Source organism: Hemicordylus capensis, chromosome 1, assembly GCF_027244095.1.
Source record: "Hemicordylus capensis ecotype Gifberg chromosome 1, rHemCap1.1.pri, whole genome shotgun sequence".
Classification (NCBI taxonomy): domain Eukaryota; kingdom Metazoa; phylum Chordata; class Lepidosauria; order Squamata; family Cordylidae; genus Hemicordylus; species Hemicordylus capensis.
This window is the reverse complement of record NC_069657.1, coordinates 358,623,848-358,646,943: the sequence shown is the minus strand read 5'-3', so window position 1 is coordinate 358,646,943 and position 23,096 is coordinate 358,623,848. Positions and strand designations below refer to the sequence as shown.

The 23,096-nt window shown below is 42.3% G+C and overlaps 1 protein-coding gene across 3 annotated transcripts in view; it reads right to left on the bottom strand.

Annotated features, from left to right (window-relative positions):
* Positions 1–23,096, bottom strand: part of ADGB (androglobin) — a 161,149-nt gene that overhangs the window by 18,132 nt on the left and 119,921 nt on the right. For all 3 annotated transcript variants that reach the window (XM_053291285.1, XM_053291292.1, XM_053291302.1), the window contains 7 exons: positions 21,146–21,239; positions 19,611–19,745; positions 18,686–18,839; positions 15,080–15,267; positions 12,427–12,611; positions 10,319–10,506; positions 6,988–7,099 (listed from right to left, as the gene is read on the bottom strand). In XM_053291285.1, the coding sequence (XP_053147260.1) occupies positions 6,988–7,099; positions 10,319–10,506; positions 12,427–12,611; positions 15,080–15,267; positions 18,686–18,839; positions 19,611–19,745; positions 21,146–21,239 (1,056 nt within the window). The remainder of the gene's footprint in view (positions 1–6,987; positions 7,100–10,318; positions 10,507–12,426; positions 12,612–15,079; positions 15,268–18,685; positions 18,840–19,610; positions 19,746–21,145; positions 21,240–23,096) is intronic.

Below are 23,096 nucleotides of genomic sequence, written 5' to 3'. Positions count from 1 at the left end.
CTATGTAGTGAATTATTAAATTCTGAAGATTAATGCATGTATTAATGAATTCTCTGGGGTAACCTGTGCTATCACTTAATGAAGACATATGGAGCCTTTCAGATCTTGGGAAGCGCATGTTTCTGCTGCTTCTTTTCAACAAATGTCAAGTGAAGGAACATAGGAACATAGGAAGCTGCCATATACTGAGTCAGACCATTGATCTATCTAGCTCAGTGTTGTCTTCACAGACTGGCAGCGGCTTCTCCAAGGTTGCAGGCAGGAATCTCTCTCAGCCCTATCTTGGAGAAGCCAGGGAGGGAACTTGAAACCTTCTGCTCTTCCCAGAGCGGCTCCATCCCTTGAGGGGAATATCTTATAGTGCTCACACATCAAGTCTCCCTTTCATATGCAAGCAGGGCAGACCCTGCTTAGCTAAGGGGACAAGTCATGCTTGCCACCACAAGACCAGCTCTCCTCTCCCGACAGCTCCACAAAGCAGGAGTTGCTGCCCGCTCTCATCTTGCCTTCCTGCTTTTTTCTCATGCTTGGCAGCTGTTGCAGCACTTGCATCTCTTTTTATTTCATCTCTTTCCAGGCTCTTGAAATACTTGTGATAAGAGGAAAGAGGCACAGAACTGTCAACTGTGGAGCTGGTGCACTCATTCAGGAGCTGCACTTGACCTGTAGCCTAACAAGTGCCACTTCCTAGGGAATACAGTCTGACAAACACTTATTCCAGATATAATTTGGAGTGAACGAAGCAACATTCCCAACATCTCTCAGATGCTTTAGTACATTTCATCCTGGTTCACCATTCTGTCAAGGAGAATGACAGCAGATAGTCTTTGGCACTCTTGCTTTCTTATAATGATACAGGTCCTACTAATATTTAAGCTAGTACTGATGCATCTTCTTCCAGTGCTGATAAAACAACTAGCCACATAGGGCCTCTCCTATATGGTATATTGCTTTATTCCATTAGAGGCATACAAAGGTTGGAGACTAGATTTGTAAATGGGTCCCTCCATCAGTCACGCCCCTGATGCAAATGTTTTAGTGTCAAGGGTGTAGCCAGCATTAGGAAATGGATGCACCATCCGTTCACCTCTTCCAGCTGATGATCACTTCGTTTGCCAGCTAGGTGCTTCCCTTCTCTCCTTTGCTTGGGGTGAGGAAGAGAAAGGAAGCACCTAACCACTGAGCACTTGGATGCACCACCGATTGGTTAGCAGAGGTCAACAGGCAGCATGTCCATGATCCGATGCTGGCTGTGCCCTTTCATTGGCATTGTAAGCATGCCAAAACTCTAGCGTCAGGAAGCATTGCCAGCCTTGGGACATGGGTGCACTGCCCATAAGCCTCTCCCAGCTGGTGACAGCTTTGTTCACTGGCTGGGTGCCTTCGGGGGGCAAGAGGGGTTCTGGGGTTAGAGGAGACCCATAGTTGGTATCCACATCCCAGGGGGCATTTGTCCCCTCAGCTCAATCATAGGTTTGCCCCTGCATTTCATGTCACAGTTATTACAGTTGTTGCTAACAATAAAACATTCACCCCTTCAATTCCAACTCAGCATCCTCCTTCTGGGGAAATGGCAGGATTAAAACATTTTAACCTATTTAGGTATGTGACAAAAAGACAATCATAATGGATAAAGGGTGCAATGAGTCTTAAATTCTGTGTGAAAGGTGGCACAAATAGAAAATGGTGGAGTATTCTGTGACTAGAAGTTGAAAAGATGCTTTTCTTTAGTTTCTTGCTACAGGCCCTAAAGATGTTATCCATGAAATATGTGCACATCTAGAAGAGTTCTTGGGAATTAAATGCCACCATCACTACATATAGTCATTTAACGGAACGGGACAATTTATGAGCATTATATACAAAAGTAACATGCTTCTCAAAGAGCCAGGCATTACTCACATGGTTTATTAACATCCTAAGAAGCTAAACCATATGGACAGAAGTCTCTGTATGTACCTGAACCGCTATGGGAGCAACCACGAAGTCTATCCACTTTCTTTGTGGATAAAATATCTCATGTTCGGGCCAACTTGGTTTCAAACTCCACAATTACTGCAGTGTCTGAATTGGAGGTGTCCAGCAACTCCTCTTATGTGGTCAGGCTGGATCAGTTTCAGTTTGTGACTCGTGAGAATGTGGACAAGCTGCTTGGAGCGATACGGCCTACCACCTGTTCTCTTGACCCTTGCCCGATGTGGCTAAAACTATCTGGGAGGTAGGTTGTTGTAGAAGGCCTGGTAGAGATCATAAAATGCTTCTCTGAGGGAGGGCAAGATGCCTCCTTGTCTTAAAGAGGCAATTATTAGACAACTGCTGAATTAGCCTGCCCTGGATTCTTCATAGTTGAGCAAATATAGGCCTGTCTCCAATCTTCTGTGGCTGGGCAAGGTAATTGAGAGGGTGGTGGCCTCCCAACTCCAGGCAGTCTTGGATGAAACTGATTATCTAGACCTGTTTCAGACCAGCTTTCGCGCGGGCTATGGGGTGGAGACTGCCTTGGTCAGCCTGAAGGATGATCTCCAATTGGGAATTGACAGAGGACGTGTGACTTTGTTGGTCCTTTTGGACCTCTCAGCGGCTTTCGATACTATCGGCGACAGTATTCTTCTGGAGCATCTGAGGGGGTTGGGAGTGGGAGGCATTCCTTTGCGGTGGTTCCACTCCTATCTCTCGAGCAGATTCCAGATGGTGACTCTCGGGGACTGTTCTTCAAAAACTTAACTTTGGTATGGTGTCTCTCAGGGTGTCCCTCAGTATGGTGTCCCTCATGTTGTCGTTTAACATCTATATGTTAAACTGGGAGAGATCATCAGGAGATTTGGTGCAGGGTGTTATCAGTATGCTGATGACACCCAAATCTATTTATCCATGTCAGCGTTATCAGGAAAAGGCATAACCTCCCTAAATGCCTGCTTGGAGGCAGTGATGGGCTGGATGAGAGGTAAAAAGTTGAGACTGAATCCAGATAAGACGGAGGTACTTATTGTGCAGGGTTGGAACTTGAGAGATGATTTTGATTTGCCTGTTCTGGATGGGGTCACACTTCCCCAGAAGGAACAGGTATGCAGTCTGAGGGATGCTTCTGGACACAGAACTCTCCCTGGTGTCCCAGGCTGAGGCAGTGGCCAGAGGTGCCTTTTATCAGCTTCAGCTGATATGCCAGCTGCATCCATTTCTTGAGATAAATGACCTCAGAATAGTAGTACATCTGCTGGTCACCTCCAGACTTGACTACTGCAATGTGATCTATGTGGGGCTGCCTTTGTATGTAGTCCAGAAATTGCAGTTGGTCCAGAATGCGGCGGCCAGATTGGTCTCTGGGTCATCTCAGAGAGACCATATCACTCCTATCTTAAAACATCTACACTGGCTGCCCGTAAGTTTCCGGACAGAGTACAAGGTTTTGGTTATTTATTATATTAATTCCCAGCAACCCAGTGGATTGGCTGGGCAGCGGGAGCTCACGCGCGGCACGAGGCCATTGCGTAGAGCTGCTGCGGGGGGAAATGGCAGCGGCCACGGCCAAACAGCTGGTTGTTTGGACCCTGGGTGCCTAACACCCATCCAACTTTTGTGCCCCTAGGTGCTCCACAACATCTATGTAAAAGATATTTCATTTGTAGCACAACAAGGTCAAATATTGCCACATATGGAAGAAGATTAAATCCCGCCCCCTCTCTCTCTATATATATTTACACACACACACACACACACACACCACCTCTACTCGTGACTCTAAGTAAAACTTTACACCTTCTTAGGACTCTGCTGTATCTAATGATTGTAGCTATTTCTGGTGTAGTTGCTCTAACCCTTTCTTGTTCACTAGCTTGACCGTGTAAGTAAGCTCATTATGCTAATGCTACACAAAAAGTCACAACGTTGTCTTGGTGCAATAGTTGTTGCATACTATTCTGGGCAAGTGCTTTCTGGGAGAACTGCACAAATTTTCTTGTTGAAATGAGTTCCAGGAAACAAGTCTTTACATACATTTTCCCCCTTTAAGAATAACTACCGCAAATGTCACTTTAAATAAGAATGCATTCATATCCTAGCCAGTTAATCTAAAATCTACAGCAGATGGCACTGTTCTCTTATATTACCAAATATCAAGATGAGAGTTTAAGCTTTATAGCAGAAATGTTCAATTTTTGCACTAGAAGTTTTTTAAAATTATCACACAAGGGGGCCATTCACATGACCGGGCAGGTGGCGGGCTGGTGGGAAGGCTGGTCCAACTCACCTTTCCCCCAGACAATTGCTGAAATGTTGCTGGAAGTGGGGACCACACTCTCAGACAATCCATGCTGTGTGGTGCAGTGCGTAGCTCTGTGTGACGAGCCCAGGATTCCCCCAGGAGAAAAGCACTCTAAGCGCCCGTCTCTGTGTCTGCTGGGGCTGAATGCAGCCCCAGCGAACACATGATCCCAGAGCCCAGGTTAAGAGATTGCTTGAGCCTCTAACCTTGGCTAAAAACTAGGTTAAAAAGCTGGGGTAGGTGGTGCTGCTTGCCAAGATTGGGCCCAATCCCAGCGGTTCTCACATGCAGCATAACCTAGGCTGGGCTTCCTTAGTACTGATTAGGGTGCACGTGAGAACTGTTTCAAGGTGTCCTTTGTGGCCCTGTACCAAGATTTCAGTATCTCCGAATGAAAAATAATTTTGTCTTGAATCTGGAATGTCTGCAACTGCTTGCAGCAGGGTCTTTTGAACAAATATAATATGTAAGCTCACAGAACTGCTACTTTCCAAGTCAGCAGTCCTGTGAGTTAGTTTGATGGCAGAGTCTCAAAATGATGTCAATCATAAGAACCATGAGTGGAGCTCTACTTATGGGACAGGATTTATTACCTCTCCTTACTTGTTGCAGCCCACAGCACACCTTGAAAAGCTCCTCTTGGCAGTCAGGAGACTCTCCAGAATGGCATTTGATACAAAATATGAAAATCTGGCAAGATGGAGAGGGCTACAGCATTAGGAAGCAACTGCTGGAAATCAGAGATCCCCATTATGTGAGTGGAAACACTCTGCAGGATCTCAGCCATCATTTATTATGTGTTTCCATCTAGCAATATTTAAACTTTTCATTCTGATAATTCTAACCTAGAGAAAATGTTTATAGCAGTTTACGTTATAAAATACAAATTGTATCAAAATAAGTAACAATTGCAGTACATACTTGAAAATGTATTTTAGTTTTAAAGTTACAGTGTAGGATATCAACTAAAACATGCAATACTATTTATGAGAAAAATATTTTTATACTACACAAACAAGGATAGTCAGTGAATTTACACTGATACGATGCTTTATTTTGGATGGCTATTGGGGGTGGGAGGAATGGAATGAACAGGACATCCTCCAAGAGTCTAAACAAGGCTATTCACTGGTTGCCTTCCAAAACCTATCACCTCTGCTGAAGTCTCATCTTAACCACATTATACCAGTTACTGAGGGTATTCTCATGATCCCTGGAAAGCGGGCTAAGGGAGCTTAGCCCACTTTCCTGTCGTCGTGAGAACCAGCAGGCGAGCCCGGAGGTTCCTTGGCGCCTAACCCGCCAAAGCAGCCCTCCCCTTAGCCCAGGGTAGCGGAGTGAGCGCTCCGCTAACCTGGGCTTCCTGATTGTGTATTGCTGCAGCGCGGCTCCGTGCTGCGGCAACACACAAGGAGCCCCCCGTGGCTGCAAGCAGCCTCCTGGGCTCGGGGGTCTCTCCAGCATGCCCCATGCACTTGCATGGGGCATCCTAGAACTTCCGGAGGCCACACGGCCCCTGATCCCCACAACCCCTGCTGGCTCCCTGACAGCGCTGGCAGTCATGTGGGTGGCCAATCTGGCTGCCCAGGGCTGCAATAGTGATCGTCTGCGGGGAAAGCGGGCTAAGCCCACTCTCCCCGCAGAACCCCCTCTGGCGAGTCTCACTGATTGTGAGACTTGCCTCACTGTGTTTTCAATAAGGCTGAAAACTGTTTTAGAAATCCTCTAATGATTCATTCCGACTGGAAGCACTGAAGCTGTTTTAAAACTGCATTTCTGTTGACAAGGATAATCCCTCTCAAAACTATAGCAGTGATTGATTTAAGAGGTATCTGACAAATGTTAACCACAGTTACAGTTGCTGCAGACATATCCTTTAACCCAGGGTCAGTTGGGAGAAAAAGAAGTCACTCTGGGGGAGTGTTTATAGGGGGAGTACACAATGCTCAAGGTGTTGCACAAGAGCACACATGTGCAGCTACTTAAAACAGTGCATGGGCACTGGAAATGATGGAAATAGTGCCGCACAAGTGTCTGCACACTGTTTTAAGTATACACAAGTGTACTCTTGTGCACACCATGGGGGCTGGCTTTCACATGTGCAGCAGCCTCAACACATCAAAAATGCCTGTGTTGCTTTGTGCAACATATCAGCCAGTATTCATATAGTTGTTTTAAAGTAGCTAGGTACACTTGTCCTCTACGGTGGGTTGATATGCAAAGTCTGGAGTGGAGGGCTGGTCTACCCACTGATCCCAATTGGTACACCAGCTCTCACCAGGAAAAGGTGACATTCTGAGGCCTGTTTTCCCAGCAAACGGGCTTCAAAATGGTGTTTGAATCACCCAAATCGATTTGGGTCGAATTGGGGTGATTCTCCTTGACCCTGAATCGGGCCCTCTATTTTGAGGGTGATTTGATTCAGGGTCAAATTTGCGAATCACCCCCAATTAGAACCAAATCAATTTGATGGAGAATCAAATTGCACACCTCTAATTAATTGGGACTAATAAATACCATAATTTAAGCCGGGGTTGAGCACAAACAACCCTCTGCATTGGGACCATTATGTATTAATAGCATTTATTTGGAATTATTAAATTAGTAATTTGTAAGTTGTCATCACAGTTCTTCTGATAATGCAAGTTATCAGCTGAATTCAAGGAGATGTTTTTCCATGAAGACACTTAACATGTAACACAAACATGAAACACAAAGCGACTTACCTTTAATTTCATTTTTTTCTAATTCTCTTAGTGCCTGAACAAATGTCAATTGGCTCTCAGTAAGTGGCCAACTGTTATGCAACACTAAGGCTTGTATAATATACTTGTGTGGCTGTAAAGTGCAAATGCAATATGTTACTATTTCATAAATTGCCTGCAATTGTTATCCTAAATCAATAACATCATTAAGCCATCATGCCCTTGATTGCTATCTTGGGGATCTATATTCCTGTGGCTTGAAGGAGGAGGCAGGGAAGGAAAGAAGGATTAAACACAAAGGGGAGTTGGCTGAAGATGTTGCTATTCTTAAGCAGTGTGCTGTGGATGGGGAAAGGTATGGGAAGCAAGGGAGGAGGAGTTCCCTTGGGAGCCAAGGAGAGCAGGATTTACTGTAGTTCCCATATTAACATGTAATGTAGTTCAATAAGCCCTTCCCCACTGCTAGTTGCAGGACTCACATAAGCATATAATATATAGTCTGGCCCTGGGAGAACTGCAGACTCTAACCACAAAGTGCAGGGATGATTCACCTGAAGCTAATATTAAACTTCTATCTCTGGCTAATTGCAAGCCTGTAGTAATGCTATGCAATCCTTGAATTTTGACTACTTTATCTTAGACATTTTTGCAATTTTGAGTATTTCACTGTAAATTCCAAGGGCATGATTTTCGTTAAAGTGTGGTAAAAGTAATTAAAAGTGTGGTAAATATGAAGCAATATAAAATAAAGGTGATGATGTGTTAGCTCCATTATACCAATTCTAGGATTAAAAGGCGGGTGGGGGGAGAATCCTTCAATTCAAGACAAGAGTTCAAGCTCTTACAAATTCACTTACATGCCAAAAAGCATGGAAATTGTAGGTCAAGGATCCTGCTTTAACATCCCTGCCATGTAAGCAATAAAGACATTCTGCAAGCCTCACATGTTGTGCTCACTTTCTACTTAGACTTCAATCGAACAAACAAACAAATAAATAAATATATCCACACAAAGCCTGTGAGTACTTCTGACCTGGCACTGTTTACTGATGAACAGGTGGCTGTGCTTACTAGGGGTGCTTTTCATCTACTACATTTATTGCACATTCTTGAACAGAAGGGATGTTGTCATGCTGATTCCATGCTTTTCTAATCTCCAGGCTTGGCGATCATAACATGTTCCATAGAGGGCTGGCCTTGAAGTTTCAGCTAGTGCAAAATGTGATTGCCCATCTGCTTATGAGTCTTGGGTGGTGAACATATTCAGCATTGTTGGGTCATCTGCACTGGCAGCCATAATGCTTCCAAGCTCAACTCAAGGAGCTGATTTTAACCTTTAAAGTGTTTCATGCCCTGAGACCCTATTATCTGATGGCTTTCCTCATATCATCCACCCAGGAAGCTGTGCTGTTTGAATCATGGCCTACTTTGCATTCCATCAGTGCAGGAAGAAGTTAGAAAAGTGGCTTCCAAAAATAGGGTTTGTTCAGTGATGGCCCCATTCTCTGGAATCATGTTCTCCCACCTTATGAAGTGGCACTCATACGCCTTTAGAAAGGATGTAAAACAAATATTTTTTGGCTAGCGTTTGGCTTAGTTGGCTAGTTAATAGGAATTAGAGCAAATATTTTTTGTGAGCCATTTTCCTTACTTTTATTGTCTATTTCTGCTTTGGGTATTAATGTTCTGGCTTTTTTTTTACACCCAGAAGCAACTTTCAGCTTATTGGGAAAACAGCATAAAAATTATAAATAGACAAGAAACTAATGGGGAACGAAGGCACAGCATTGTGTCAAATATCAAGGCACTTGCCCCTCTAAAGCACTTCCAAAGAGCAGTTTACGAACAATCAGTTTATACAGCAGTTTATGAAGTCGAAGTATCAATGTGGTAAATACAGGATGATCAAATGCAAAGCAAGACAGGGCACTTCGACTTTTAACAGTGAAGAACAGAAACTATGGGCAGCTGTGGCACTTCTCACCCCGGATGGCATGTTGCACCTGCCAAATTGATCTCTCATACATAATTATGTTGTTGCAAGGCATGGGTGTCCACGGAGGGAGGGGCACTTGCCTCCTTGGATTCATGGCTGAATTAGATTTCTGCTTACATATTTATGTATGTATTTGTATTGCCTGCCCTTCTGGGGGGAAAAATATGTAGATGCCCATGCTGCAAGAATCTCTTTGTATCTCAAGGGGGGAAAGACACAATTCTATAATATTTTGCACAATGGTTCTCCAGCAACCCCTCAAGTGGATCACAGTACGGTTAGTAAACCTTTGCCAATTGGAACAGCAGGAATTGGAACAGGGTTTGTCCAAATAAGTACATCATGACACTTGAAAAGATAAATCCAGAAGTATTCTAATCAAGTCTGACCCATCCACTAGGTGAACTAGGTGGCTGCCTTAGGCACCAAACAGGGAGAGGCGCCAATGGCCTGGGTTACCACCAGGTAAGTTTACCACCAGGTAAGCCACTGCCTGCTAGGCAGACCTAGGCAGCTACCTAGCCCACCTACCTGGCTGGGGGGCTATTGCACCTCCACTCCCTTTGCCTGCGCAGGCACCCCCACCACATGTGCACCTCCCGTTGTCCGACTGGGTGGGCAACCAAGTGGGTGCTACCCATCCCTGTTGCCCATCTGACTCCCCACTTGCTCTCCTCTCCACCTCTGCCCACTGCTCCTACTGCAGCTGGCTGCTTCTGGGCAGCCAGCCTGCCATGGTTCCTTGTATGAAGCACAGAGACATCATTATAGTGTGCCTTGGCAGGCTGGCTTCCTAGAAACAGCCGGCATTAGCAGCAGGTGAAGGCAGCAAAGAGATGAGGACAGCAAGTAGGCAAGCGGGAGGGTGACCAGGACAGCCTACCCACCCACTCACACGCTTGGATGGGGACTGCTTGCCCACCCACTAACATGCTCAGATGATGGAGACTACCCACCCACTTACCTACCCACGTGTTTGGATGATGGAAGGCACCTGCCTGCACGGACAAAGGGAGCGGGGGCGCTGAAGCCCAGCTCCACCTGGGGTGCCAGCAATGCCTGGGTCAGCCCTGATTCTAATGTTCCTTTAGGAAGCCATTTAAGAGCCCATTACCAGTCCTACAACCACTTGTACTTGACTGCATGACTGAAATTCCTTTGTGTAGTCTTCATGTGTGATGACAAGGGAGCAGAATCAGCATGCTACTCAGCATTGATAGCCAATGCTGTAGGCTGCTATACCCACACAACAGTTCTTAAGATTGGGCTGTTTATTGTACTGTGAAATAATTTTGCAGAAACTCTTCATTATCTTTACTCAAATTTCTTCTATTAATTTGTTTTAAAAATCCTCACCTGCTGAGGTGTATTATCTTCAATGACAGGTACCATGAGAGTTTCTTCTTCTGCTGAAGTTGAACTTTCCTGGGAAGTTTTAGCTGAAGATTTGACATTCTTCTGAGCTGCAACATTACCTTTTTTCTTAGGGACTATGAGTTCAGGCTCCTTTTTGGGACTGCCTTGAGAAAACTGACCTTTACTTGCTGGAACAGAAATAATTTTTAAAAATGGTTTGGTACTTACAGGCTCTTAGTAATTCCAATTTTATATGTATTTCTGTAAGTCTCTAGAGACCAGAGAGATAGAAAGAAATACATTAGTAAGTCACATTATTACAGGGAATTTGACCTCTATGTGGATTAAAGAGCAAATAAATTAGGGCTATTATTGGCAAAAAACATTGCTTGATTAGAATCTTGTTAACTGTGGCCAACACGACATGCAGCCTCCCATCACTGGAAGGAGGGCTGCAGATCCATAAGAAATCTTCAGTGTCCCTGCACTGAAGGCTTCTTTGCACAGCCAAGCAGGTGCAGAGTGGGAAGGGCAATTTTTGCCTCTCTTCCTTTCCTCCAAAAGTCCTTTATCTATATTTTGAATAATTTATTTGTGCAAAATCAAGTAATACTTCTCTATGACCTACAAATACTAAATTTTGTATGAGCAGTCCTGACACTTAAATGAGCTGAATGCACTACCCTTTACACCAAAATATGCTTGGGGAAATGTTTAATTCTTTCCCTAAAATTTAGCAGGTTTTGTATTAATCACCATATTTTAGCTGTTACTGTTCTCAGCAGATTTTAAATACTCAATCAGATCAATAATTCTAAAATGACATCATGCCCAAGAAAAGCAGATCTTTCTCAGATTCAAATTTATTATGATTTAAGTTTACCATATACAGTCATTATACAATAAAATGAATAATGCTTGCAATTGAAATCCTACGAATTTCAAACTGTTCTTTTTCTTCCCCCTTGTTTCTTGATCTTGCCTAGAAGCAGTCAACCTGGCCTTTCCTAGCCTAACCTGGCGATACCAGAAACCAAACCTGGGATCTTTTGCAAGCAAAGGAGGTGCTCTACCAATGAATTCCTTCTCTTCTCTGGTCTATTGTATTTGTGGGGTTTTTATTGGTCAGGTAGGGTAACAATGATGTCACTGACCTCAACTGGAGAACACACTGATTCAATACAACCACCCATAACATGCTTACATGTTGAAAATGTGGTCTACAACCTCCTGGCTCAATCAGTTTGAACTTTGTTGGAAGCAATGAACCAGGATCTTGATACATCACAGATGTGTGGAAGATTATGTTCGAAAGCAGTCACTATAAAACAGGTTATGCTGGTTGCACTGCCTCATCACATCAAAATGGTGTTGTGAATTTTTTCTCAATCTCTATTTGAAAATTGCTTTCCTTGTATGCTGTTCTGTACCTGCAACTAAACTAATATTCTTGTTTTAACTTCTGATTTGTTACTTTTCATGTAATAAATCATGGACTTCTCTCTCCCACTCTCTCATCACAAGGTTTACTGAACCAAATCTTCCCAAATCCTGGCTTGCCCTCTATTTTGTCCTCCTCCCTGTTTTATTCTCTGGACAATCAAAGAAATAAGAAAAACTCTGGCCATAACTACATAGCATATTTGTAATCATTGTGTCTCTACTTAGGGTCAATTCAACATGATCAATCTGATGTGGTTGCTCCTGAAGATCATTTCTTTGCCATCAAATATCCATGTGGCTGTGGTAATATCTCGATTCAACTTTCTACATGGAATGATCAGATCAGATTGTATGGTCCCCACCCACAGAAGCCAGTGTTCTAGCATGGGTACTTACTAGCTTCTAGTGCAGAAATTATTAAGGCAGATACACATGGAAATCTGCTCTAAGATTTTACATTGCATGGTGTATGCATTACATTGGATTAATTAATGTTAATTGATATTATATCATAATTGTTTTAATCATTTTATCCAGTTTTTATATTACATTTTAATTTTTGTACACCACCGAGGGATGCACATGCCAAGCAGTATAGAAATATGATGAACAAACCAACAACATTGCATTTGTGTAATCACAAATCCAGTATGTATAATACTTACACTGACTACTTAGAGGCCTCTCAGCAGATATGAAATGAAATGCAGGAATGATAGCATGGCCCTTCCCAACAGTGCTCACCATTTCTTCCTCAGAATCCAGAACTTGCAGTTTAATGATAGTATCTAACTTAGAAGTCTGTACTTGCACGGTAGCTATAAGTGGTGTTGAAACTTTAACTGCATATCTGAAGGATAGAAAAATTCAAGACAGACAATTATGTGAGCCAGATTTCATTAATATTGTCTTTAGCAAGCTAAAGATCTCAGTTCTTCAAAACACTGCTATTTTGGAAATCACACAGTTACTTAAAACCTGGCTCAGTAAGCTGCAAAGGGGGAGTTAGCAAATGCTTTTAAAACAGGTTATTTACTAATATGTGAATTACCATAAATAAATCATATAGGTTATCAGAGTGAATCTGGAGTTAAAATTATAACACTCCGCTAATCAAAAGTGTCTGTTTTCTAGAAATCAACCATATATCTGTGTGAGTGACAACTAGCACAGATTATTGTGTTTCAAACAACTGAATATGACATGTCTAGTAGCTTCTGCTGAATATGGCCTGCTTATGACTGATTCACATCTCACTTTTTTCACTTCTCTGTTCATCTCCACACAGGAGCTTGCAGAAGGTGATGTAAGAGTGTGAATCAGAACCTCATGGCAGTCTCTGCTATCCTACAGCATAGGATAACATGCTTCCCAGACATAGACTCCCAAGTTCTTTGAGCTCACATAAACAGTCTCATACAGTAGGACTCTCATGCTGTATGAATCAGGTTGCTGAAAAGACACTAAGGCATGTGACCAGTTTCTGCAAAAGGGTTAGAACTTGCAGTGGTGTTGCAGTCACAAATTCAGAAGTGTAGGCTCTCTCCATGATAGCCCCTATACCTATGCTCACTTAGGTAGATGCAATAATTTGAGGGGGTTCAACTTTGTCTTCCTCAATCTGTTTTTTAAGGCACTCTTTGATTTTTGCTTCCCCAAAAGACACCCCAAGTGTCTTTAAGGTTTTTCTCCATAGGGAAGAATGGAGGTTTCAGCAGCCCCATAACTGCACTTGGGGGGTGCTGGGGTGGCCCAGAGCGAGTGGTGGCATAGTGCACAGAGGTTACTAACCCATGGGGTACTGGGTTTTGTTGTTTCTGAGGTGTTCTGAGTGTAGATTCTCTGGTAGCATATGAGATTTTCAATGACAAACCATGAATCCACACCCATTTACTAACCTTAAAGACACGTAAACTTCAAAAATCATTTAAAAACCAGCCCTTTGCCCAATTCCTTTCAAATAATTCTGGTAGCTTCCTTGCCCCTCTTGGGCACTACCACCCACCACACTCTGCTCTAGGCCACCCCTTTGCCCCTGACATGAAGTTATACATTTGCTGACACCTCCATGCTTCTTTATGGAGAAGAACCTTAAAGATGCGTAAACTTCAAAAATCACTTAAAAATCAGCCTTTTGCCCAATTCCTTTCAAATAATTCTGATAGCTTCCTTGCCACCCTTGGACACTACCACCCACCACACTCTGCTCTAGGCCACCCCTTTGCCCCCAATGTGAAGCTATACATTTGCAACAATCCTCATTATTCCCTATGAGGAATAAAAAATGCTTTAAAAATTCACCAATAATCGGAGGAGTGTCCGATTGCCTTGGAGTTTTGTGGGTGGTGGGCACCCTTGGGTGCCTAACACCCACCCAACTTTTGTGCCCCTAGGTGCTCCACAATAGGGGATAATGGGCTGGTTCAGGTCCCATTATACAGTATGAGAAAAACAATTTAAAATATTTCAAATATTCATAAAAAATCATAGGAGTGTCTGATTGCTTCAGGGTTTGGGTGGTTGTTGGCACCCATGGGTGCTCCATAATAAGGAATAATGGGCTAGTTCAAGTCCTATTATACTCTATGAGAAAAAATAAAAATAAATTTCAAAAATTCATAAAAAAATCGTAAAAGTGTCCGATTGCTTTGGGGTTTGGATGGTAGGTATCCATGGGTGCCAGCTACCACCCCACCCATTTTTGGACATCCAAACCAGTTCAAACCAATTTGAAACAGTTCAAATCAAACCACCCCCAGTTTTGTTCGAATTCGAACCTGCAGCTCAAACATGATGGCTGGTTTGGTTCAAATTGGAACCATCGAACCGACCCGGTTTGAGTTCAAACCAGTTTGCACATCCTTAAATACAAGGCAGACATCAGCAACAACCACTGGGAAGTACACAATGCTAGGATGAATGGAGTCAGCTGCTACCTACTCTGTAAGTATAAGAGAACCATCACTTTAAAAAGGTACCTCTTTGTTAAGTTAGCAGGGCAAAAAATGTTTCATTTTCGAACACGGGGCATATTTTTAACATCTCTTTCCTAGACTTAGGGAACATTTTGAGATACATTGGCAAATTTAAAAGAAAAGCGGGGAGACTGATTTCACAAATGATTTCCGGACTGACCTGACATTTTTAGAATTGTCAAACTGGGTCTGTTTGCCCTGGGCCAATAGAGAAACACATTCACATTACTTCTAATAAGTGGTTCACTATACAATAAGCCAAAAGTGACATGTACATGCATAGGCACACTCAAAACGTAAGGATACATATGTATTAATAGTGTTACCATCTTTCTATCTTTACCTGAATATAATATGCTTGTCATTTGGTACATAATAATCTTTAACTTCTTTAATGGAATATACATTGTTTACAGCATCACGAGAGAGAACTGGGAGGGGACTGTAAGGACCAATCAGCCGAAGTTTCCATTTCCCAGCCATCACAGGCGATTCATTAGTCTGAACTTCAGCCACAAAAGTATATCCTTTCTGAAATAAAACAATTAATTTTGTCAGAAATTAACACAAGTTTACAATAAGCAATATATAAATAGAAAACAAATATTAAAACAACTACGAAAAGAATGTGTGTGCTCCACTGTGGTCCTGCAATAGGTTAAGATATTAAAAATATGAACAATTCCATATATGAATTCCTATAATAACCTGTTTTTGAAACAATTTAAGCAAAGTGAACTTTATGTGTTTACTTGGGTGCTATCTTGAAATCTCTTGTGCATATTTTCTACAACTTCAGTTGAATAATGTTATAGCTATACAACATCTGGATTAGTCAAAATAACAGAATTATTCTGCATGTGTATTAGGGCTGTGTACATGGTTTCAAGTAAGGCAAAAATCAAACAAACAAAAAAGGTTACCTTGTACCCCTCTGTTGTCCTGTACCTGCTGCCCAACAAACGTGCTATTTTTGTAATGTATAGTCACAGTTTTAATGATTTATTTTGTACAAACTTTAAATTGTTCACTTATTGGTGGTGCTGATAATCATGTTTAAATGTTTATATACAGCAGCTGTTTTACTTTTGTTCATATAAACATGTGTACTCACTATATTCAGCCTTGAATATATTCAACCCTATATTCTATATTTAACCCTAGGTCTGAATGCAAAGGGTCTAAGCTCAAGTTCAAATGTGGGTAGTGCATTTTCCCCATTGTGATTTTTGTCCATCCCCTTGGCTATTATTCTGTTTCTGTAAGGGGAACCGAGTTTGGAACAAATCTACAGGATTAAAGTTATTAAACTAAATCTTTCAGATTATTAGGGATGTGCAAAATGTTTTTGAGCTCTGGACGTTCCAACTCAGCAGGCCCTTTCAAGTGTTCTGAGCTCAAAACAAAACACCCTTCCAATGAAGGGTCTGTTTTGAACTCAGAATGGAATTACTCCATTCTGACTCTGAACTTTTTGAGTGTTCCAAGCACTAGACTGGTGGGCTGTTTTCCAGGGAGAGCTGATCTACCAATTAGAGTTGGCAGGTAGATCAAGCCTCTGCTCTGGACTTGGTGTGTCAGCCTGCCTACCCGCCGTGTGAGGTGGGTAAATGAGGCCTCCTCCCTGGACTTAGAGGATTGGCCTAAACCAGAACTCAAAAACAGGCAGATGTGCCAAGTTTATATAACCAAGACTGGAAATTCTATAGACTGCATACAGAGCAAGAATGCAGTGAGAGAGCAGCCTAACAGAACTTCCCAACTAACTGCACTGATGCAGCAGAAATTTTGGATACCCTCCCCTTCCCCAGGAAGCCCGCCGTACCTCCTCAAAATATGTCCCCAAGGACTGCCCAACTCTCATAGTGTTGTGAGCAGCCTGACTGTCACTAACACAACTGTAGTCACCCAGACTACTTTTGATTCATTATTCTGAGATCACGTATCATCGGGAAAGAGGGAGATAAGAGCGTCCCACATAGACTAGAATTTAAAAAGCTTTATTGAAACTATGATTACATTCAGGCAATAAAGCATGCGGGCATGTAAGCAAAATATTCATTGTAATGTAGAGTTCTCTACACATTAATTCATTTCTCTCACTAAGACCAAACAACATTAGAATGCACGCTCTCTCTCTGACCAGTACTGAGCTAACAGCTAAAGCATATTTTCTCTCACTGACTAGGAATGAAAACACTTTCCTATCTCACTCAGAGTCTGCTAGCAGCTCTGTCTCTTAGCAATGAGGTCTTATCTCCCTGCTTTCACCACAAAAATGCAAAACATTTTATCCACAGCGCAGACAGAGGGAGAAAGCTATGAACAATCCATGGGGCCGAACAGCCAGGCTAGGGGTGCCAGAGGGGAGGGAGCTAAGAGCTCATCACTGACATGATGATTGTGTGCCAAGAGCAGAGAGAAAGAGAGGAGGAGGGATGGGAACAGAGGAGGAAGAGAAATGACAGCCTGCCGAGGCAAGGATGCAGCTAGAAAGCAGAGGGGGGAGAATGATTCCACAGGTGGAAAGAGAGGAGACAGAGTCAGAAAGATACATTACTACTGGAAATCTGAATGGAAGGCAATTCCTAATAGATAAACAAATGTACCGGTCTGTGCTGTCTGTAGCTTGGTCAGGAGGCCTTGAGGAAAAACACCGGGAGGGCTGGAAACTGTACAGGCAGCTTAGGTGAAAGGTCCAGGAATGGCTAGGGAACACAGGCTGTGTTCACCCATTAATCCAATGGACAGGGAACGTCTCTCCCTTGTCAGGGCCGACATCCAGTTCCCTGGGAATCTCAGTAGATTCCCTTGGCACTTTCTCCTTTCCTCTGCATGTTCCCATTTCTACCCTGTGAGGGGTATGCATGTCCCCTTTTATAACCTCTCCCCAAACCTCCTGTCGTATCTCAAATCAAGAACAGCCAAATCAAATCTACTAAAGTCTGCATCCTAATGTAAACATTTTCCCGGTCTCCCATCATTCACTCTAGTGGGGTTCGGCTAACATGTTTACTGAATTCAGATGGCAACATCCCTGTTTATGTCCAGCTGGACCAGTCTGTGGTCACTTATCCAAGCTTGGTTGGCACCTTCAGGTCTAAGAAATGTTATTAGGATATAGCATGCAAAGAATTGTTATTAGGAAATAGCATGTAAGCATCAGCATAGCACAATGGCATCAGCATAGCACAATGCAAAACAACTCCAAGGCAGGACAGGGTAAATTTCCCTGCTCATCAGGCCTTGACTACAGATTAAACAATTCAGTTTGGTTACTATAGTTCAGCAAAATCAAAAGCTCACATCCTAGTTTCCTGCAGACTAGAAATTTTAGACACAGGCCTGAGTTTTGCCTTTTGGGCCCGCTGGTCCCAATCCCAGCGTGCTCACCACAATAGGCATTTTCAGGAGGCACAGAGGGCTTCCTTGGGAAGCGGCTTCCCCATTGCACCCATGTAGTTAGTTATGAAGTTCTGTTAGGCTGCTCCCTTCCTGTGCTGGTACACCCTTGCTCTCTATGCCAGCCATTCTCATTTGCCAAGAAATACAATATTATGCATCATACATATGTTCCTGGCTGGCATGAAAAGCCTCCCATTAACATATTACAACCTATTTTTAATTGCAGTTCTTTGTTCTGTCACCACTGGCCTCTAAGAGCTTATTTTCCTTACAGTTATAGGCATATTTCCAATTGTATCTCTCTCTATAGCAGTTTAGTTCTCATATCTGTATATGAGATCCCATTTATTTTATACTTTTCTAATAATTAAGATGTCTTGGACTGTGTGGATACCACATTTCTTATTTTTGTCTGTTGCAGACGGATCCTTACAATTTTTATACTCTATTAGCCACCAAGGCTCAAGTTTCTTTACATAAAGGAGAGCACACATGTTTCTGCTTATGGTGACACAATTACTAACCAAATGTTTATGTTTCTCACCTTATTCTTTGTATAAAGATGCGGTGTCACTCTGAGAAAGACACGAGGCATTTCCTCCAGTGTGTCATTGTCTACTACATGTAGCTGGCAGGTAGGTATGGCTGTATACACCTTTGGCACTATGAACATATCTTCTGGCATATAAAATACTTCCCTACAATAAAAAAAGAGGATGGAATGGCTAACATCTTTTAAAGGGTTTGATTAATGCCCATCTCCCAGATCAGCAGGAGTTCTGTTAAGGATAGCATCGCTTCTCAGTATCTGAACAGCAAGGAAAGGGACATAAATAATTTCCTTCACTTTTCACACCAGGTTCTTGACTAGCTTATGATCTGCCAGAAAGTTTTACAACTTCATGTTTTCTTTTGAGGGGAGCTGAATAGGAAGTCATTTGAACGAATGGATTGCAGAGGCTTAAATCAGAAGGTACACACACTTCTTGCTATATGGGTACACATGATGTTGAGATCAGAAGATGAAGTTTCAGCATGTGGATACTTGGGTTTGAATCATATCAAGAGAATAAGCATTGGCTGACATTCAGGCTAGTATTGTATTTGTACAGCATTTAGACTACTGCTGTGGTGTCACGTGAGTGGGGAAAGGGATAATTTTTGACAACGTCTCCCTACCCTCTGACTCTGAAGCCGCTGTCTGTCCCTAAAATATATCCCCGAGTGTCAGTAACCCTCAGGGACATATTTTTGTGATATACAATGGACTTCAGAGGGAAGAGGAGATAACAGAAAATCAGCCATCCCCCCACTCCCCTTGTATGATGGTACAATGGAAGTCTGGATCTTGGCACTGCTATATATGAGCACAATGCTAGCCTTTATGTCAGCCACTAAAAGCAAAATCTTATGATGATAGATGGTTCATATGTGACCCCAAAATAAAGAAGTTCACATATATAACCCACCTGAAAATGACAAACCAAAAATTTGGTGGCTGGTCTGCATACATTACAGTATAATCAGCAAAAGATGTCTTAGTCCATTCATCTTCATAACAAGGATATTTTTCAACAGACTTGCAATTACTTTTAAATATATCTCTGTGGAAAACAAGAAAGGATTAAAAATATTAACTGAGATATCAACATACACCACTGGGCTTCAAGATGACTCAGTTGCATATATGGGGCAGCAGCCAGATTAGTTAGTCATGATGACGCAACACTAATATAGGAATATAGGAATCTGCCTTAGAAGGGAGAAAAGAGGGATGTTGCAACAATAAGTTATTAATGAGCCAAATATGAATTGAACAGAAAAAAGGGTCACCTATCACTTGGGTGTATTCACTGGTGAATTACATTCTGAGTGGAATTCAATAGTACAGGCGACTGCCATATACTGAGCCAGGCCATTGGTCCATCTAACTTAGTATTGTCTGCACTGACTGGCAGTGGCTCTCCAGGGTTCCAGACAGTATCTTTCCCAGCCCTACCTAGAGATGCCAGGGATTGAACCTTGGATCTTCTGCATGCAAAGTGGATGCTCTACCACTGAGCTCTGGCCCCACCCCCATAAGTGACTCAGACATGACTAACTTAAGTCCCATTAATTTCAGTAGGGCTTTGTTATGACCAACTTAGTCTGAATGATATCCAGGAAAGATACAATGGTGTTGGAAAAAATAGGCTGTGTTTATGGTATTATGGAGCAAAGCCTTCTTTGTTCCATAATACCATAAGAGTCAAACTAGACGAGACAGAGGCAGAACTGCCTTTTTAAATATGGGTCTGTTCCAATCATATATAAAGCAGAAGTGGCGATTCAATGTTAAGAGCACGTATGAGTGAGGGATGAAATTTTTCTCCCTACTTTTTGTCCCCTGCTGCTACTACTTTTCTCTTAGTTGGACATCAATACTGGAAGTGAGCCAGGCTGGGGAAATAACAACACTGCAGTTATTCTGATATGTGGGAGGCAGTGTTCCTTCTAACAGGGATTCCCAGATGTTGTTGACTACAACTCCCACAATCCCCAAGCAAAAGCCATTGTAGCTGGGGATTCTGGGAGTTGTACTCAACGACATCCAGGAATCCCTGTTAGAGGGAACACTGGTGGGAGGGAACTTTTGAGACAAAACACAGGCCTGAGATATATGAACGCAGATATATAGGAACATAGGAAACTGCCATATACTGAGTCAGACCATCGGTCTATCTAGCTCAGTATTGTCTTCACAGACTGGCAATGGCTTCTCCAAGGTTGCAGGCATGAACCTCTCTCAGCCCTATCTTGGAGAAGCCAGGGAGGGAACCTGAAAGCTTCTGCTCTTCCCAGAGCGGCTCCATCCCCTGAGGGGAATATCTTGCAGTGCTCACACATCAAGTCTCCCATTCAGATGCAACCAGGGCAGACCCTGCTTAGCTATGGGGACAAGTCATGCTTGCTACCACAAGACCAGTTCTCCTCATAATATGTAATGTAATGTAATGAATATTACCTCAAAAACATCAAAGAATATTGTTCAAAATTTGGCTCAAGTAGAGCCCACAACTTCTGAAGTGTTTCTTTGACCTTGGTATTCTCCTTAGTACCTGAAATGTTTTTAAAAAGAGATAATAACAATTCTGTGTACTTATTATTCCTAAACATTGGCAAGAAAAAAGCATTATGGCATATAAAGTCCTGAATAATTTCTTCTTTTCTTTTTTTATCTAGTCATAGTAGCAGGATGAAAGCATGTTTACATTTACATATGAAAACAAGAACTGTACAACATATAGTCTGGGGCTATCTGGTCCACCAGACCATATTTTGCAATCCACATACACAGAGAAATATAATGTATGTTGTGTTAGGAAGGTTTGGGCAGGATCTGAAGACCAAACTGAATTTTATCTGGGAGATTAGTAATTACATCTCTCAATATATATTTCTTCTTTCAAAAATAGTTGTCCTAGCTGCTTTTAGAAGAAGAAAATTACATCATGAGATTCATTCACTAGCTTGTCTCTTGTTGGGCCCCAACATGGTTTGATACAACCTGTGTGGGAAAACAGGCTAGTGGTCAGGTTAAGGTTAGTTATGAGAAAGGGCTCAGTAAGTATTATTTATGGAAAGGCAAGTGCAGACTGCTTCCTATTATCCTGCTGATTGTTGTTTGTCTGACCTATCTCCACTCTAAGATTGGACTAAATAGTAACTAACGCACCATTCAAGAGCTGGCCTGGATCAAGGATTGGATTAACCAGAAACACCACAGCCACATTCTGGAGCTGTCAGACAAGAGGGTGAGGGGAGGCCTGTTTGGCACTTTAATCTGTTGAGAAGCCCAGACGGGTAAGCCAACCCCAGGGAAGTTCTTAAATAGGATCAGCAGAGCCCCTATTGGCTTCCCAGGTCACCTGATGCTTCCTGGGCTGCTTGGATGTAATTACCATCCCCAGCACAGCATCCCTCCAATGGCTGTTGCTGGTGTCTATCTTATGTTTCTTTTTTAGATTGTGAGCCCTTAGGGAACAGGGTAGCCATTTTACTTATTTATTTATATCTATGTAAACTACTTTGGGAACTTCTGTTGAAAAGCGGTATATAAATATTCGGCGTCATAAATATTCCCCTTCTGGCCACTGTCATGGGGTGCTATGTAGCGGCTTAACTCATATCAGCTAGTTCTTCTCCCTGTGAGTAAGACAGAGAGTAGGACATCCGAGCTCTGATGCCAAGGTTCTTGGTTCAAGACTCCAGGCACCTCACAGCCCTGAATGGATGACCAAGTTATCAGGCTTGTTGACTGAGTTACTGCCACAGATTTATGGCACACTTTGTACTTTTTATATTATGCTTGTAATTTAAATCTATTTAAGTCAGATCTATGTTTTTATATTTTAGCTTATATTTTAATTGTATAATTTTTTCAATCTTGTTTTAATTTTTGTGTGAACCACCTTGGGATTGTTTTAATGAAAGGCAGAATACAAATTTAACAATCAATCAATCAATCAATGCCTTTAATAGTATCAAAGATGCATAAATTATGCGGAACTGTATAACATAACATAACTCTCAGCTCTGAAATGACTTCCTATGGCATTCTGTGAGTGTAATTCAGGATGCTAGGTTTTACTTTAAAAGTTCTGAATATTTTTGTCCATACACGTCTATCAAGCCAGCATCTTCCTTATATGTCATCAGGGTCATGAACACTGGGGGTCTTGTTTTGCAGCTGACCAGGTAATTAATAAATCTTTAGCTCACCAAGGCTTACTGGTGACTGTGTCAGGGAGTGTAAAAAGCAAGAAGGAGACCTGCTTGTGACTGTTGCCATGTCTTTCAAAGGCAAAATTATACATGTACGCTAGTTCAACTTGCTGAACTTTGTGGCACACTTGTAGGGGAGGATTTTTTTCTGAGATGGCAATGCAGACGGATGGAGGGGAATCCTCCAAATT